The following is a 15,552-nucleotide window of genomic DNA, read 5'->3' as shown; positions in this document are numbered from 1 at the left end:
GCATTCGTGCTTACAGTTTTACACTAAACCTAATGTGCTTTCACAAAAACTATCACTGTTCCTCTCCTACTTACAAAAAGGTAAACAACACCTGTGTCAGCGAAGGATCGGTGTGCAGGATTTACTGGCCTCTAGCGGTGAGGTTGAAGATTGCAACTAACCAAACACTGCGAGAGTTTACAGCGGCCTTGATTGGTAGGCTAATTTCAAACCAATCTGTCCCTTTTATTTCCAGCGAAAACATAATAATGGATTGTTTATTTTATTTCTTCCAATAAAGTCCCTAAATCCACACGGGTTCTCTATATGGGGTATTATTTGTATTCCTAAATTCTGCTTACATCATCTTACTCTATGCTTCATATTTCGAGGAAAATAGTTCACTGACTGCTCTTGTCATTGAGAGTTCTTCAAACCCTCCTCAATTCTTATACAGGCTACATTTTCCCATTTATTACAAATAACTAATGTGTATTTATTGATTCCAGTAAAGTTCACTGAGCTCCTAAGCCAGTCTAATTTCCCCTTTGAACATACTGTTTTACAAGCAGAAGCCAGCATATCCTTGCCTGCTTGTATACTTTGCTGATTCCATCCATGTTAGTATCATCAACAGTGTCAGCATCCCCTTGTGTACACCATGATTTGTGTACTGATCTGTCACCTAATTGTCGCTCTTAATCAGAATCAGTTTTTTTGCCATGTATGTGCATGCTTCATGTGCTCTTCATTCACAAAACATACAATACAAGAATATACTAAATAAATTATAATTATAACAAAAATGAATATATGAGAATAAACAAAATAAAACAAGAAGAATATTGAACAACTGCACTGTATAAATATAAATAATTTATATATTCAAAAGTAGGTACAGTACCATTCAAATGTTTGGACACATTTTGTCATTCGTGTCCAAACGTTTTTCCTCTCTACACTGGTGAGACCTGGGTGGAAAGGGTGAGAACCTTTAAATTCCTTGGAACTGACATCAACGAGGCCCTCACCTGGTCTCACAACACACTCCAAATCATGAAACGCCCAGCAGAGGCCGTACTTTGTATCTACGCAGGCTGAGGAAATTTGGTATGCAAACCAAAACAACTTTTAACAAAGGCATGGTCGAGAGTGTCCTTACCACATCAATTACAGTTTGCTATGGATACTCCACTGCCCAGGACAGGAAGGTACTCGAGCGTGCGATAAAGCCCGACTACACACAAGCACACACAGACATACACATCTTTATCTGTGGCTGAATGCTGCTGTGACTTCATGTCATCAATTCTGCATGCAATATTTGCATCGACGATATGTGCACTTTAGCCGTATGCCTAATGCATGTATATATTTACAATACATTTCTTGAATCTTGAATATTTATTAATTATGTAATAGTACACTATTTTGCAGTTGCACACTACTACTTTCAACTGCATTACTGCACTATTCAAACCATTAATATCCAGTAATATCCAATTATTATTATTTCGAACCCACCTCAGTTCACATTACTTGGACAAAACGAACAGAACTCATTTAAAACTGAACGAACTTGGCTATGAAGACGTTTTACTCTCCTAAACGTGTGTGCTATTGAGTTTTTTGCTCTCCGCGCATTTAACGCCCCTCGGGCCGGATGTAAACGTCTGGCGGTGACGTCAGCGACTGGGCGGGGCCAGCATTCCAACTGCTGTCTACTTTTGTCTCTACGTGGAGGAGGCAGGACTGCGAGCTGGACGCTGTCTGGAAATTTCGGGCGCACCGACAGTGAGTACCGATTTCCTCTCAACCTTCTGCCCCCCGACAACTAAACTACTTTACCGGTCGCATTTGTGTCGGCGGCGTTTGTTAAGAATGACCCTCCTCGTCTGGCTAGGGCGTCTTGGTGATACCCGTTATCCTCCGCGTTAGAGGGATGGAACAGCCGGAGTCAACGGGGATAGTTTCCTGCCCGAGGAACTTGCTTATCTGCCGTTAGCCGGCTAGCTTTAGCTACACCTTCACTGAAACCCTAATAACCCCCGATCCATCCTCCGGGCACCCGCATCGCCTCTGGGAACACAGATAAAGTAACGTCCTTTCTGAACCTGTGCCCAGATAACTTTCAGTGGAAGTAACTGCTACTTCTCCAAGACACAACCCGGGTGACTGAAGGTGGCTAGCGGCGTCACCGTAGAGCGTGGTCCCGTTCAGGGCTCTGTGTGTGTAACCTCCCTGTTCCTCTGACCACAGAGCACCTTTTGTACGGCTGAAACTTATGAGACTCGCTGTATGATGCTCCAGAGTCCGGACTATGTTTTTACATATGTAAATCTGGTCCTTTTTTATGTCAGTGGCACTGTTGGTACAGTAGAGCCCTTAAAATGCATTCTTTTTATGTGGTCTTTATTTAAGTGGGCTTTTGTGCTCATGCCAAACAATGGTCTATGCAAACTGGTTTATTGCTCTTAGTGATTCTCCAGATTCTTCCTTTTGAGCCATCTGGGGCTGCAGCTTATGCACATCTGGGATGCCGGATTGTGGACGGCTGTTCAAACTGCCTGGAACAACAAAGAGAGACCCACATTTGAACTTGACAAATATTGTGACTTGGAACAAGCACCATGTTGTGAGTACAGGCCCTCATCAGTTCCCTGGATCACTGCCGGCATACTTTGACAGATAAAATAATGTTCATACAAAATTATTTGAGACTGAAAAAGTGTTCATATACGTTTTTCTGCTCATCTTCTGAGGGAAAAGGAAAACAAATTCAGTTAATTATTATAAGTGTGCCCCTCACAGAACCTGATTGGTGTCGTGAAACTGCCGTGAATGTGCGTTCGAGGTATGCGTGCTATGCTTTACAACATCTGAGTCAAACATGAGTTTTCCCTCGTCATGCTGCAGAATGCCATTAGAGATCCTACTGTAGGGGTTTTCAATGCAGTCGCTACGTCTCTGATGTTATCTGTAGGGACAAACCAGACCGACAAGGAGGAGGGAGTGTTGGATGTTGCTTCCGCCCTTAAACATGCAGACACCTGTGCGCATTGAACAGGTTGCTCCACTTTCTGCACTGTCAGGACTTCAAACAGGTGCTGCTGCTTGTTTTTCCGAACACCGTGCAGGCGATCCAGTTACTTATCACCAATCTAGTTTGTTTTCTGAAATATTTAAGTTTTTTTTTTCTTTTTTTCCAGCCTGTTCCGATTCCCTTAAATGTGTTACTTTTGTGGATGAAAAAATGAAGTCTTCTCTAAATCGGCGTTAAAAAACAAAATTGATAGATCACGGCAGCGTTGTATCAAAGGTGAAACTCTTGAATGGAAGTACTGCGTAGAGGACGGATTTCTGGTCTGCAACGCCTCTCTTTTTAAAAAAACTTTTTTTTAGCGTACACTCCCTACAGCGTAAAATAATAGTTGTGTATGTGCTTCATGACAATGGCCTTGCAGCAATTAGGGTTTAAGTATCTTGCTCGGTGGGTACACGTCATGTTCGCGTGAGGATGGCGTGTAATTCCACAGGGACTTTAAAGGATAATACTTTACTGGGCTTCTGTTGAGTAATTTCAAACCTTTTTGTAGGTGTGGCCGATTACCTACAACATTACCAGGCTAACCAAACCGATTCGGCAACACCCCACTAACCTGTCTAATAGCATTCCCAGGCGATGGGTAGTGAGGTTTCCTGTTTTTTAAACGTTTACCTGCACAGCCCTCTGATTCCTGCTGCATCCTCCTCTACAGCGATATCCTTTCACGTTGGGTAAGTTGTAAATATCATCTGCTCACGGTCAAGGATGTGGTTCGAGGGGCCGATTTCATTTTGAATATTTCCACGATGATTCACTTTTACTTTGGCTTGGTAGGCCCTTTTAGAATCCCGCAAGACCCAGTCCAAAGGGGGTAGGCTTGCAGCTGCACCCGATTCCGCCAGCAAACGTCCAGCATTTGTTGTCACCACCTCCTCACCTGTCAGCGTAGCTGCGATTCTCTTATCCGCGCGGGCCAAATAGGGCAATAAAGGGCCGCTGTCGTAGACTGTCTGGTGTTTGTGAGTCAGCTTGACTCACATCTGCGGGTGTTTGTGACTTGAGTAAAAAAATAAAAAAAATGTTCCTGCAAACTATGTTGGGTGTGTGTGCTTATGAGCCCGACCACAGACTGGGTGGGGGGGGGGGTGGCCAATCTATTTGTGTGCCACGCATTTCACCAAGTAACTGTGTGCATGAGGCACTAGCCAGGCGGGGTGTGTCGGCTCTAAGGATTTAACTCTGCCATCTGGGAACAGCCCTTCGCTCTCAATGGCCCCACGAGGCCCCGCAGAGGCGATCAGAAACGGTGGCAATGTGCTGGTTTTTGTTCGGGCTCGACGATTAATAGCTGGTGCTCGGAGGGAAATACTTGTGTGGGAACAAGAGCTTCTTGAGCGAGCGGGGAAATGTCTGAAACACGCATCCAGTTACTCTTGTTTTTCTCCTGCTAGACCTCACGTGACGGCTCTTTTGGGGTCGTTAGTGTGTCTGAACTCCATCCGTGGCGTTTATGTGGGTTAGCCACTCCGTTTGGGGGCCCGCCGCTGTGTCCGACAGGCGCGGGGGGAACTCTCGTGTTTTCCCCCAGCTCACAGTCCAGCTGTCAAAGACGGCAACTGTCTTCGGAGCCTGGCGCTCTGAGCTCGTTTTCTCGTGCTGCGCGGGATTTATTGCCGCTGTTTGTGGCGGCGGTGGTCACAGGCGCTCTATTCTTCTGTGGCACCAGGGATTCGTCTCCCATTTGTCGCCCGCCATCTGTGCCCTTGCTCCATGTACTTAACCCCTCTTCTGTTTTCACTCCCCCTCTGTGTCCTGGGTGGTGGCGAGGGGCTGGCAACGGGGAGGGAATGTTTGTCCGCCCTTATTGTAGTTGGGCTGACTCCGGCAGCCCCATTTCACATCCTTTTCGGAGAAGAGTTAAATATAGCAACACTGGCGTCGTCATTTTCCTAATCGTTTAGTCGGGACTCTGTGCTTTGCCTGATTTTAGTTGGACGTTGTAGAAGGAAAGCTCATTGTTCCCTGTGATCCACACAGGCCCGTTTAAGGTTGGTATTGGTCTGCGTTATTACCTCGAACCAGTTGTTTATTGTAACTTTGTCTTTCTGTATTGAAAAATTACTTTGTTGGTAAACTAATGTGTGATTATGTTGGACAAAGTGTTATTCTTTTACTAAAACAAGTAAAAGCGAGTCCCATCTCAGAGAGCACATGGCTCCCGCTGAATCATCTTTTATGAATTCTATTAATAGGTTCATTCATGGAAGAGGATGAGGGGTTACTGGACCTTTTTGTTCATTGTTTGTCTGCTTGAAAGTGAGTCTGTCAAGCTGCTGTGGACACAGGGAGACTAGATGGGCCAAAAAAAACAAATCCACCAATTCAGGACAAATTTACCTCTTTTTAAAAAAAAATCATCAGTAGCATTATTATCGGTTTGAATTAACTGAATATATAAATGGTAATCCTTTTATTCACAGTATCTGTATCACTGTGGAAGCCAGAAATTGCCTTGCCGGGGCGTTTTTTTTTTTTAAAATAAAAATCTGTTCTTTACATCAGGAAATGAGAGCACTTTTCTGTCTGGAAAAATCTGGGATCCTTAGTTCACCGCATTATAAACGGCATCTTTGTTTTCTGAACATTTGTGCTGGAGAGGAATGCTGCCGTACCAGTTTAGCGTTGGAGAGCAAGGCAGCACACCCTGCTTGTCTCTGTAAGTGAAGCTCGCTCTGCCCAGGCCGCGAGCATTCCTCCGCCGCTGCAGGACGGGAAAGAGGTACTCTGAGGAATTCCTGAATTTTCAGTGATTTTCAGAAGGCCGCTTTGCCCCGAGAGGAGTTCAGGAACACTGTTTTTAAAAAGAGCCGAATAACCGAGACTGAGTCTCGCTGGCTCATCTGACTTCAGTCTTCACCAACTTTAAATGTGTCTTTCTGACTGGGGGAGGACAACGCCTTCTGCTAAAATGTCAAAATATACCCCAGCCTTTGTGATAAACCTGCATATCAGGTTTTTAGGAGAAGCGGCCCTCAAAAAAAAGCACCACAAGTAATCCAAATCTGACGCTGTCGCATAGAACCGAATGCAGCCTCATTATCTTTTCATTAGATTTAGCTCACTTAGCCTAAAAAATTATTGGCAATCGGCTGAAGGAGCAAAAAAATGCAAGATGGTAAAAACGGTTGGTTTTTGAGGATTTGTCAGAAAGTATGTAAAATAATCCAAAGAGTGCAGTAGTCTCAGCCTTGCCGGCATGGGCTCATTGCTATACAATGAAACAGGAAATGATGGGAGAGAGACCTGCTTGGGGAAGGAAAAGAGCTGAAATTAGAAACCACAGCGGGCGGTAGATATGAGCAGCGGGGAGTGGGAATCAGGGTGGACCCGGTGGATATATCTGAGGTACGTATTACTTTTATAAGCTTTGCCAGGAGAAACGGTCACTTCTCCAATGGCAAGGAGGCAGGAGAGGTAGTCGATGTGAGTCGCAAGGTAGTGAGCATTTCAACCTTTTCATGACTCTGTGCTCTTTTTCCTCTCCGCAGTCCCACTTTTCTCTGACTGACCACCTCAGGTCAATCTCAGAATCATGACTGGAAAAATAACAAAAGAGGAGATGGAGGAGATGAGGGAGATCTTTGATAAAACTGGTGAGTAAAAGTCACGGTCGTCATCATCATAGGCAAATGATGGGAAAATAACAACGACAAAAAAGCTCCATTTGTACGAAATATCCTGGTGCCTAATTGTTGTTCTTTTATTTTTTTGGAAGATCTGGACCACAATGGATATATCTGTGATCATGAGCTCCACGAACTCCTCAAAGATGCCGGTCATCCCCTGCCTGGGTACATGGTTCGAGAGATCATCCAGAAACTGGATCGCAACAAGGACAACAAGATCAGCTTTGAAGAGTTTCTGTCGGTACGTTCAGCTGAGCTCAGAGCAGTTTTCGGATCCGAGCTCCTCTTGGTCTTTGTTTTCTGTTCTCCCTAAAAGCACCTCGCCCTCCCCGGCCGGGCCACTGCCCCAAGCTGCTTTGAGCAGCTCCATGCATGCATGCACGCACGCACACACATGCGCATATTCATACTCGGGGAATGTGGACGTGAGTCCAGCAAAGTTCTGTCGTTCCAGTGTTTTGCTAAAGCAGCGATGGCATTTAATGAGGCAGCTTCCGGCTCAGGAGTGCAGCTGATTCAAGATCTCTATATCGGAGAGGGCCGACACAAAACATTCTCTAGTTGTGTCGTGTTTATTCGGTTGGCCCTTTTTAGTGTGAGTGGCTGTTTAGTTGGCCATTATTTAGTTTAACCCTGGATACGATGATAACAAATTGAACTCGATGCAGGAATATCTGTGATTCCACCTGGAATGTTTTTCCAGTCTTAAACTTTTAGCTGTTACTTACTAAAACTGTATGTCATCTTCATGGCAACCAGTTCTTCTCAGTGCTTCTCTAGATGTGTGAAATAATAATGATGATTAAAGAAACATTTAAAGGAAAACTATTAAATACAACATGGTAATTAATGGTGAAAATCTAGCAAAAAAGGTTTTAAGAAATCTAATTAAAAGAAGTAGGTGTGATGTGATTTCAAAAGAATGGTACAAACCTGTGATCATTTTCTCTTTTGAAAAATATGTAGATACGCTTTTTCCGATTACTTTTAAAAACCAAGCAATGCTGTCCACAAAGTTAAAGGGGGTTTTCTTGTCAATTTTTTGGTAAAATATTTCCAAAAGTAAAATCTTCCTATGTGATATATGGAAACAATCACTCATAATCTTAACTGGGTTTTAAATGCATTCTGCTGTGGGACATGTGGAACTTTCCTTCTGGACTGCGCTTGGAACAGCATTGAGCCATTCTGAACACCCCTTTAAACCAAAAGCAATACAAACAAATGTGGATGCTCGGCCTACTGCCCGTAAGAAGAAAAATATATATATATATCTTTATTTTGCTAAATTGCAGAATTATTGAAATCCTTATCTGCCTTGCAAGGTCATGATTATCTTACTGCGGTTACCGCTTTTTCCCAGAGAAGCCCAAAAATGCAAGCTGGCATCCCGTGACCTCATGTGCGTTTGTGGTAAAACGGGCTGTGCTCAGACGCAGACTCTCGGAGTCGAGCTGAATAGCTCATTGTGGTCTGACGACGTTGAGGTCACAGATGAAGCCGCGATAACTTCAAATTCAGGAAGTATCGCACACAATGCCCTGGAATAAATACCATCAAAGTAGGAACCGCGGCGTTCTCCCTGGTCCCGTTAGTTGTTGTTTAATGTTTAGAGGTAATTATTTCCTGTTGGAATGTGGGGAGGCTGAGGGTGGTGTTGGTGTGGAGGAGGAGAACAGCCGTAGCCCTGGTTGTTTGCGGTTGATAATGACACACAGGCACTCACAGACTCAACACTGCAGTGCTTAGATTAGATGAGTGCTGAATCTGTATAGTGTGCTCGAATGCTCACACACAACAGGAGTTGCTTTTATAAACCCTTCAAAAAAGTCTTCCTGGTGTTTTTCAGCCCATTTCAATACTTCCAAACTCTGTTTCTGGTCTAGATGTTCTTGATCTTCTGAGCCTTTTAGCTCGCAGGCTAACATGGAAGATAACAGGAGCGCTGTCAGTGGAAGGAGAGAAGCTAATTGAGGCTATTGATTAACTCCAATTTCTTTTTTTTCAAATAAGTGACCAATATCTATCTTAATGGTCAGTAGTAGCAAATCAGGAATTACAAATCAATTCATCATAACCACAGCATAGTGATTGATGGGGTTGTGATTTTGCTGTTTCATTGAGGTATTTACATTAGCTGCGCATTGACGTCATGGTTGAATGATGGTGATGTTATTCTGGACTGCATTATATTGAAAGATGTTTCTAATATTTTGACTACTAGACTATGACTGTCAATAAGGAACACAACATTACATTACATTACATTACATTACATGTCATTTAGCTGACGCTTTTATCCAAAGCGACGTACAGTAAGTGCATTCAACCATAGGGTACAAACTCAGGAGAACAAGAAACAAGAAAGTGCAATTTCCTCAAATAAGCCAATTTACAATTTGCTATAGATGAGTGACGTTACAAGTACAATTTAAGTGCTACAATTTGTTAGTCTTTAGTCGAGGTAGAGTCTGAAGAGGTGTGTCTTTAGTTTGCGGCGGAAGATGTGAAGGCTCTCTGCGGTCCTGGTGTCTTCAGAAAGCTCGTTCCACCATTTCGGCGCAAGGACAGCGAAGAGTCGAGACCTAGTCGAGTGTTTTGCTCTCAGTGAGGGAGGGACGAGTAGTTTTGCAGATGCAGAGCGGAGAGTGCGGGTTGGGATGTAGGGTTTGACACAACAACGTAGAAAGGATCTGAGTAAAGTGTAGTTCCTTACAACCCAACCTTTAACTATGACCTCAGTAATACAATTAAAATTATTCTTGACACTTTTCTGACATTGTCAGCAAATACTGAACTTGTGCGTTGTATTGTTGAAATTATTTAGCAGAGGCCAATTCAAAGCAAACACTTGGTTAACTGCTACAACGTGATATTTGTATATTTCACGAATTTCCGCCTCAAACAATAACGCAGGATTTCGGAGGCGTTTCGTCAGTGGGTCTCTTTAATATTTTTTGGTCTCTTTTCCAGATTACCCAAGAGCTGAAGGGCAGCGAGGTAGCAAAAACTTTCCGCAAGGTCATCAACAGAAAAGAAGGCATCCTGGCTATCGGAGGGACGTCTGTGCTGTCAAGCGAAGGCACACAGCACTCATTCTCTGGTAGGGCGGCTTTTCTCACACCTTCTAATGTCTGTCATCATGTTGCCCTTTTACTGTTTACCCTTCAGCTACAGAAGCTCCATTTAGCAACAAACTCCCGCCCCATGTGACCAGCCTAAATGACTGAGTCATCCTGACTCCTTCGGTGAGAACGGTGCTCTGCTTTTAACTGATGCCGGTGTGCGTTCCCTCCCCGCAGAGGAGGAGCGGTACGCATTCGTGAACTGGATCAACACCGCGCTGGAAAAAGACCCCGACTGCCAGCACGTCCTTCCCATGGACCCCAACATGGACTCCCTCTTCACGTCTGTCGGGGACGGTATCGTACTTTGGTGAGAGTTCCTGTTCCAACTCGCCATCGCCCTGCCCTCACCTCACCTCAACTCACCTTGCCGCCCCATTGTGACAAGTGTCGGATACCCGCCTCTCACTTGTTTAATGTTGTGGTTGTGCATTGTGACTGATGGAAAGAGACATTTGAGCCTGTATTGGGATTTCAACCCTAACGACATTCTACCTCCCATGCCAACAAACTAATACTAATACATTGGCACCTTTTGCCATGTTTTGGATAAACGGACATAACTGATTTCAGAGAAGTTGGTCTGTAACCTTTGGGCCACTAGGACGAACGTTTGACATTAAGGTTCTGAGTGCGTTGTTTAGCGAACAGAGGGCATTTAGGGCGTTCTCTCCGCCTCACCATGCGACTATAAGGTGAGGTATCAAGTGTCTTACTAAAATGTCATGTTTTGGTTTTGTGCGTTTCCACAGCAAAATGATAAACCTGTCGGTGCCAGATACGATCGACGAGAGGACGATAAACAAGAAGAAGCTGACACCGTTTACGATACAGGTCCGTTGGGTTTACACTCAGGGCGGCTGTGTTTCTTCTTGCTTTTTATGCATTCCATTTTGAACGTCGGATGCTTCGCCCCTTGCAGGAGAATCTGAACCTGGCCCTGAACTCTGCTTCTGCTATCGGCTGCCACGTGGTAAACATCGGAGCTTTAGACCTAAAAGAGGGGAAGCCCCATCTTGTGCTGGGCCTGCTGTGGCAGATCATAAAGATCGGTCTGTTCGCTGACATCGAGCTCAGCAGAAATGAAGGTACGGGACACGGTTGATGGGTCCAATACGTGAACGTGCATCACCAGGTCGGTTTGTTCACTATCTTGACTGATCGGCGGCACTCCTCCACAGCGCTGGCAGCATTGCTGAGAGAAGGGGAAACCCTGGAGGACCTGATGAAGCTATCTCCAGAGGAACTGCTGTTGCGCTGGGCAAACTTTCACCTGGAAAATGCCGGCTGGCAGAAGATCAACAACTTCAGCTCTGACATCAAGGTGGGCGGACTCGCTATCATTAATCTGGTGTATCTAGATGCAGGTTGAAAAAACACTCTTACTAAGCATTAATACTTACAGGATCATCATTTTTTATTTTTGTTGGTACTAGATCATCCATCGCTGTTGTTTATCAGCATGCTCGCCCAGTACATGTTGCACCTCACTCATAAATCCGCCTCCACTGCTCCAAAAATAGTATTGAATGGGTATTTTATTGTTCTGGGGAACATTGTCAAATGTGTATGGAAGAAGAAGAAGAAGTTATTCTGTATATATCATGTTAAAAAGCAGAAAAGGCATTTGTTTAACCATTGTTTCTACGACAACAGTCTTATTAAGGATTATTTAGGATGTTCAGATTATTGATAACAATCTGATGTACAGCATTTATGAAAACATCTAAATAACTCCATTTAGGAAGGCGAAAAACAAAATACCAAACGAGATGTTGACATTAATGGTAGCTCACAAGCAGTGTCAAGCATATCAACACTTCACCTGGAGTTCAGCTAAATAACTACGTTATCACACAGCAGATTGTCTTGTTTGTTCTTCGGTAGAAGTTTGATTGTTTGCTCGATTCTTCAGGACTCGAGAGCCTACTTCCACCTCCTGAATCAAATCTCTCCAAAAGGCAAAGATGAAGATCACCCACGCATTGACATCGACATGGCAGGCTTCAGCGTAAGCTTTTTGACAGCCGACACTCGCAGCTCCTCCACCACACTGTGACAGCCGGTGTCTCTGATCGGAGCGTGTGCTCTTTTGTGTTGTCCAGGAGAAAGACGACATGAAGAGGGCAGAGGCCATGCTGCAGCAGGCCGACAGACTCGGCTGCCGACAGTTCGTCACCCCGGCTGACGTCGTCAGCGGAAACCCCAAACTCAACCTCGCCTTTGTGGCAAATCTGTTCAACAAATATCCAGCGCTGACCAAACCCGAGAATGAGGACATCAACTGGGGACTGTTGGAAGGTGAGTGTGGAGGGGATTCCAGGTCTGGTATTTGTTGTGGTGTAGTTTTCCATGTCTGTCACCGCCATGGAGGTCCACTGGAGAATGGGCTGCAAACTAATAAAGTCTAAAAGCACGAATGGGAATCGATTGCCGGAGGAGAATTGTCTCTAAACAAACGTTTGAATTGTGTTTGCTGACTAACTGGCCTGTGGGTTTTTTTTTTGCATAGAAGCTAGTTTTATTTTTTTGTAATGTGACACCGAGCCACTCGATACCTTAGTAAACAGAACATATAATTACGACAATCTAGTTACCAGATTATTTTTTCCATACATACCTAACAGAGGCCCATTCAGTTCTGATAAGGCAGCATGTTTAGAACCACACTGACTATTACTGAGACCCGCCACGTCAGCTGAAGGCCTCTAAATCCTATGATCCTCTGCTGTCTAGGTGAGACACGGGAAGAGAGGACGTTCAGAAACTGGATGAACTCTCTGGGAGTGAACCCACATGTCAATCACCTGTATGGGTACGTATCACAAACAACATACCAAGATCATCACGCTCCTGAATCTGGCGAGGACTCGTAATTAATCACACGTTGATGATTATCTAACGTAGTGTTGTCTTCCAGAGACCTACAGGACGCCATGGTCATCCTCCAACTCTACGAGAAGATTAAAGTGCTCGTGGACTGGAACAACAAGGTCAACAAGCCGCCCTACCCCAAACTGGGAACCAACATGAAAAAGGTGAATCCGATTGTTTTCAATCATTCTGGCGTTTTTGCTTCCTTTTTTTGACAACTATTTGCTTGCGCCTCCAGTTGGAGAATTGTAATTATGCCGTGGAACTTGGTAAAACAGCCAAGTTCTCCCTCGTTGGCATCGGCGGGCAGGACCTGAACGATGGCAACGCTACCCTGACTCTGGCACTGGTGTGGCAGCTGATGAGAAGGTGAGACACAGTAACTCAGGAACATTTAAAGGTTTTACATTTTACTGCTTCCGTTAAGAAACAACAAGGTAGTATTTTCGTGTATTAAAATATATAAAGTAAAAAGACAAATGAGGAGCCTACAAAACCATTTGATCTTGGACCAGGAGATGTAAAAGTAGGTTACTGTCAAGGAGTTGCTGACAACTTTGTTGTTGGACTCATTTTGCTAACTGTATGTTTACTGTAAACAACTCTGTGGAGTAAGCAGTTGGTCACCTCCATGTCATACCAGTGGTGCTGGTAATATGTGTGAAATTTAAGACGTATAGCTCAGCTGTCAGGATTATGTGCACCCAATGTTCTCAACACTTGAAAAATATTTAAACTGGAGTTCAATTCAAATTCACAGGGTAACAAATGTTTTACTTTTCTGCAATTCCAGATATACATTGAATGTACTAGAAGGACTGGGTGACGGACAGAAAGTAAACGATGACATCATTGTAAAGTGGGTGAACAAAACATTGGCAGAAGCTGGAAAATCAACCAAGATTTCAAGCTTTAAGGTAAAGCTGTTTTTCCTCTTTCATTGATCATTTTCATTGTTCATGTAAAAAAATAACTTTACGTGAGGATACTCATATGGAACGTTGACATGAATGAGCTCTTATTATTTTAAAAAAAAGTCTTTCTTTTTGCTTTGTTAGTTTGATATACACAGATGATAAAACCCTGTGAGTCAGGTACGCCGTTGTGTTAGACTCTTAATCAGTGTGTCGTGTGCTGATCAGGACAAGGAGATCAGCAGCAGCTTGGCAGTAGTGGAACTGATCGACGCCATTCAGCCCGGCAGCATCAACTACGAGCTGCTGAGAACCGGCAGCCTCTCTGAAGACGAAAAGCTGGAGAACGCCAAGTAAGCTTCTCTACCACGTCAGAAGGAACAAGGAGCAACCGTTGCCATGTTTTTTTTTTTTTTTGGTGGCTTGTGTGGGAAGCCTTTCTGCCCGAGTCAACCTCTCCTTGCTCCCCTAGGTACGCAGTCTCTATGGCGAGGAAGATCGGAGCACGCGTCTATGCCCTCCCAGAAGACCTTGTGGAGGTGAAGCCCAAGATGGTGATGACGGTCTTTGCCTGCTTGATGGGTCGGGGGATGAAGCGGGCCTAAGAGACTGGCCGGAATCATTGTGACACTTATTCTTGCCCACCAGCCATTCGAGTCTTGAAGAGCTTCCCCCAACTGAAAGAATGAAGATTTGTTGTTTTGTTTTTTTGTATGACAATAAAATGCTTTCAGAGGCAGAATTTGCATGCGCCCCGGTCTCTTTTGAGGCGTTTACTGAACAATAATGTCCTCTTCTTTAAAGTCAATCCACAATACTAAATTGTCTGAAGAGAAGGGTATCTTGCTACAGTGGACAACGTGTTGCTCTCCATATTCAGGACTAGATTAATGTAAAAGAATGTTGTTGTTTTTTTAAATGAGTATTCCTATATTCCAGCTGCAAGGTTGTTTACATATTTTTACTCCGACTGATACGTAAATTTTATCCTTGGCAAAGCAACACACATTCCTGAATACCATATGAGGAAGCGAGAGGCAGGATGTTCAGGTGGAGCACACCCTAAAAAAAAAAATGCCTCTTACTCTTAATGAAGTACTAGCATGTCTTAATAACTGCCAACATAAATTCTACAGGTCTGTACACAGAAGCCATCAAGATGAAATTATAAGACCAGCTTGGCGTGGTGTCTGTGCCCTTGTACTCGTCGTTTGTTTGTTTCTTTGGGATATTTACTAGAGGTAAAATGCTGTCTTCTTTTGGGGCGTCTGGTCTTTGTTGTGTCAGACTCCTGTGGTCGGTTGCGGTGGATGAGGAGCAGGCGGACTGGACTCTCCTGGCTTCTTCTGTGCCTTCTCATCGCAAAGATGACGTGTACTCACGCTTTTCAGGATTTCCCTTTTGTATTCAACAACACCAAATATAAACCGTTACTTCATTCCAGGTAGTTCCATGATATTCTATGACAATGGCCAAATTGTATTCGGTCTAATGTCCACGTCTACTCTTGTGTGCTTGTAACAATAAATATTAAGTTGAAAACTGCAGGTGTGTTTTGTCTTTGTTTTTCTAGAAAGAAAGAAAGAAGTTTCTAGAAAAAAATGGAGTTGACAGTGGCCCAAACATCTTTTAAATAAACATACTGTATTTCAAGTGTTGTTTGCCTTTTAATAGTGATTAGAAAGGACTCTTCTTCATGTCATGTTCTTCGCATCACCGTCATCATCAGCCACTCATGTGCTTCACACTTGGTGGGTTTATTGCTGGGAACCTCATGGTGTCTTTTATGACTTGGGACACATTCAATATAACCCAGAACTTAGAATAAAGTAGTGCACATTTTCCTAATGTTCCTTATCTGTGTTAAATGCTGTGTCAGCATAGATCAACTGCCCTGAGTGTCCTTTATTCTCACCTGGGGAAGACAT

At 43.9% G+C, this 15,552-nt stretch overlaps 1 protein-coding gene across 4 annotated transcripts; it reads left to right on the top strand.

Annotated features, from left to right (window-relative positions):
- The first annotated feature begins 1,598 nt into the window (after positions 1-1,598).
- pls3 (plastin 3 (T isoform)) lies at positions 1,599-15,169 on the top strand. 4 transcript variants are annotated; one of them, XM_040180497.2, is made up of 16 exons: positions 1,599-1,773; positions 6,574-6,678; positions 6,801-6,952; positions 9,685-9,814; positions 10,014-10,146; positions 10,589-10,670; positions 10,759-10,924; positions 11,018-11,160; positions 11,752-11,847; positions 11,942-12,137; positions 12,573-12,651; positions 12,757-12,874; positions 12,949-13,079; positions 13,504-13,627; positions 13,853-13,977; positions 14,097-15,169. In XM_040180497.2, exons 2-16 carry the CDS (start codon positions 6,618-6,620, stop codon positions 14,227-14,229), a joined length of 1,869 nt encoding a protein of 622 aa, XP_040036431.2. In that variant the 5' UTR covers positions 1,599-1,773; positions 6,574-6,617; the 3' UTR covers positions 14,230-15,169. The 4 variants fall into 4 exon arrangements, with proteins under 4 accessions (XP_040036431.2, XP_040036433.2, XP_040036432.2 ...); XM_040180499.2 differs by lacking the exon at positions 1,599-1,773 and adding an exon at positions 3,055-3,756; XM_040180498.2 differs by lacking the exon at positions 1,599-1,773 and adding an exon at positions 4,828-5,073.
- The last annotated feature ends 383 nt before the right edge of the window (positions 15,170-15,552 follow it).

This window comes from Gasterosteus aculeatus, chromosome 7, assembly GCF_964276395.1.
Source record: "Gasterosteus aculeatus chromosome 7, fGasAcu3.hap1.1, whole genome shotgun sequence".
NCBI lineage: Eukaryota > Metazoa > Chordata > Actinopteri > Perciformes > Gasterosteidae > Gasterosteus > Gasterosteus aculeatus.
Note: the sequence above shows the minus strand (reverse complement) of the source record. Positions and strands in the feature narration are given on the sequence as shown.

What these genes read in the sequence shown, in the direction of transcription:
- pls3 (XM_040180497.2), top strand. Translation starts at nt 6,618, where the DNA reads ATGACTGGAAAAATAACAAAAGAGGAGATGGAGGAGATGAGGGAGATC. An exon ending in CACACAGCACTCATTCTCTG is followed by an intron (nt 9,815 to 10,013) that starts GTAGGGCGGCTT and finishes CCCTCCCCGCAG; the next exon opens with AGGAGGAGCGGTACGCATTC. An exon ending in GGGGACGGTATCGTACTTTG is followed by an intron (nt 10,147 to 10,588) that starts GTGAGAGTTCCT and finishes GCGTTTCCACAG; the next exon opens with CAAAATGATAAACCTGTCGG.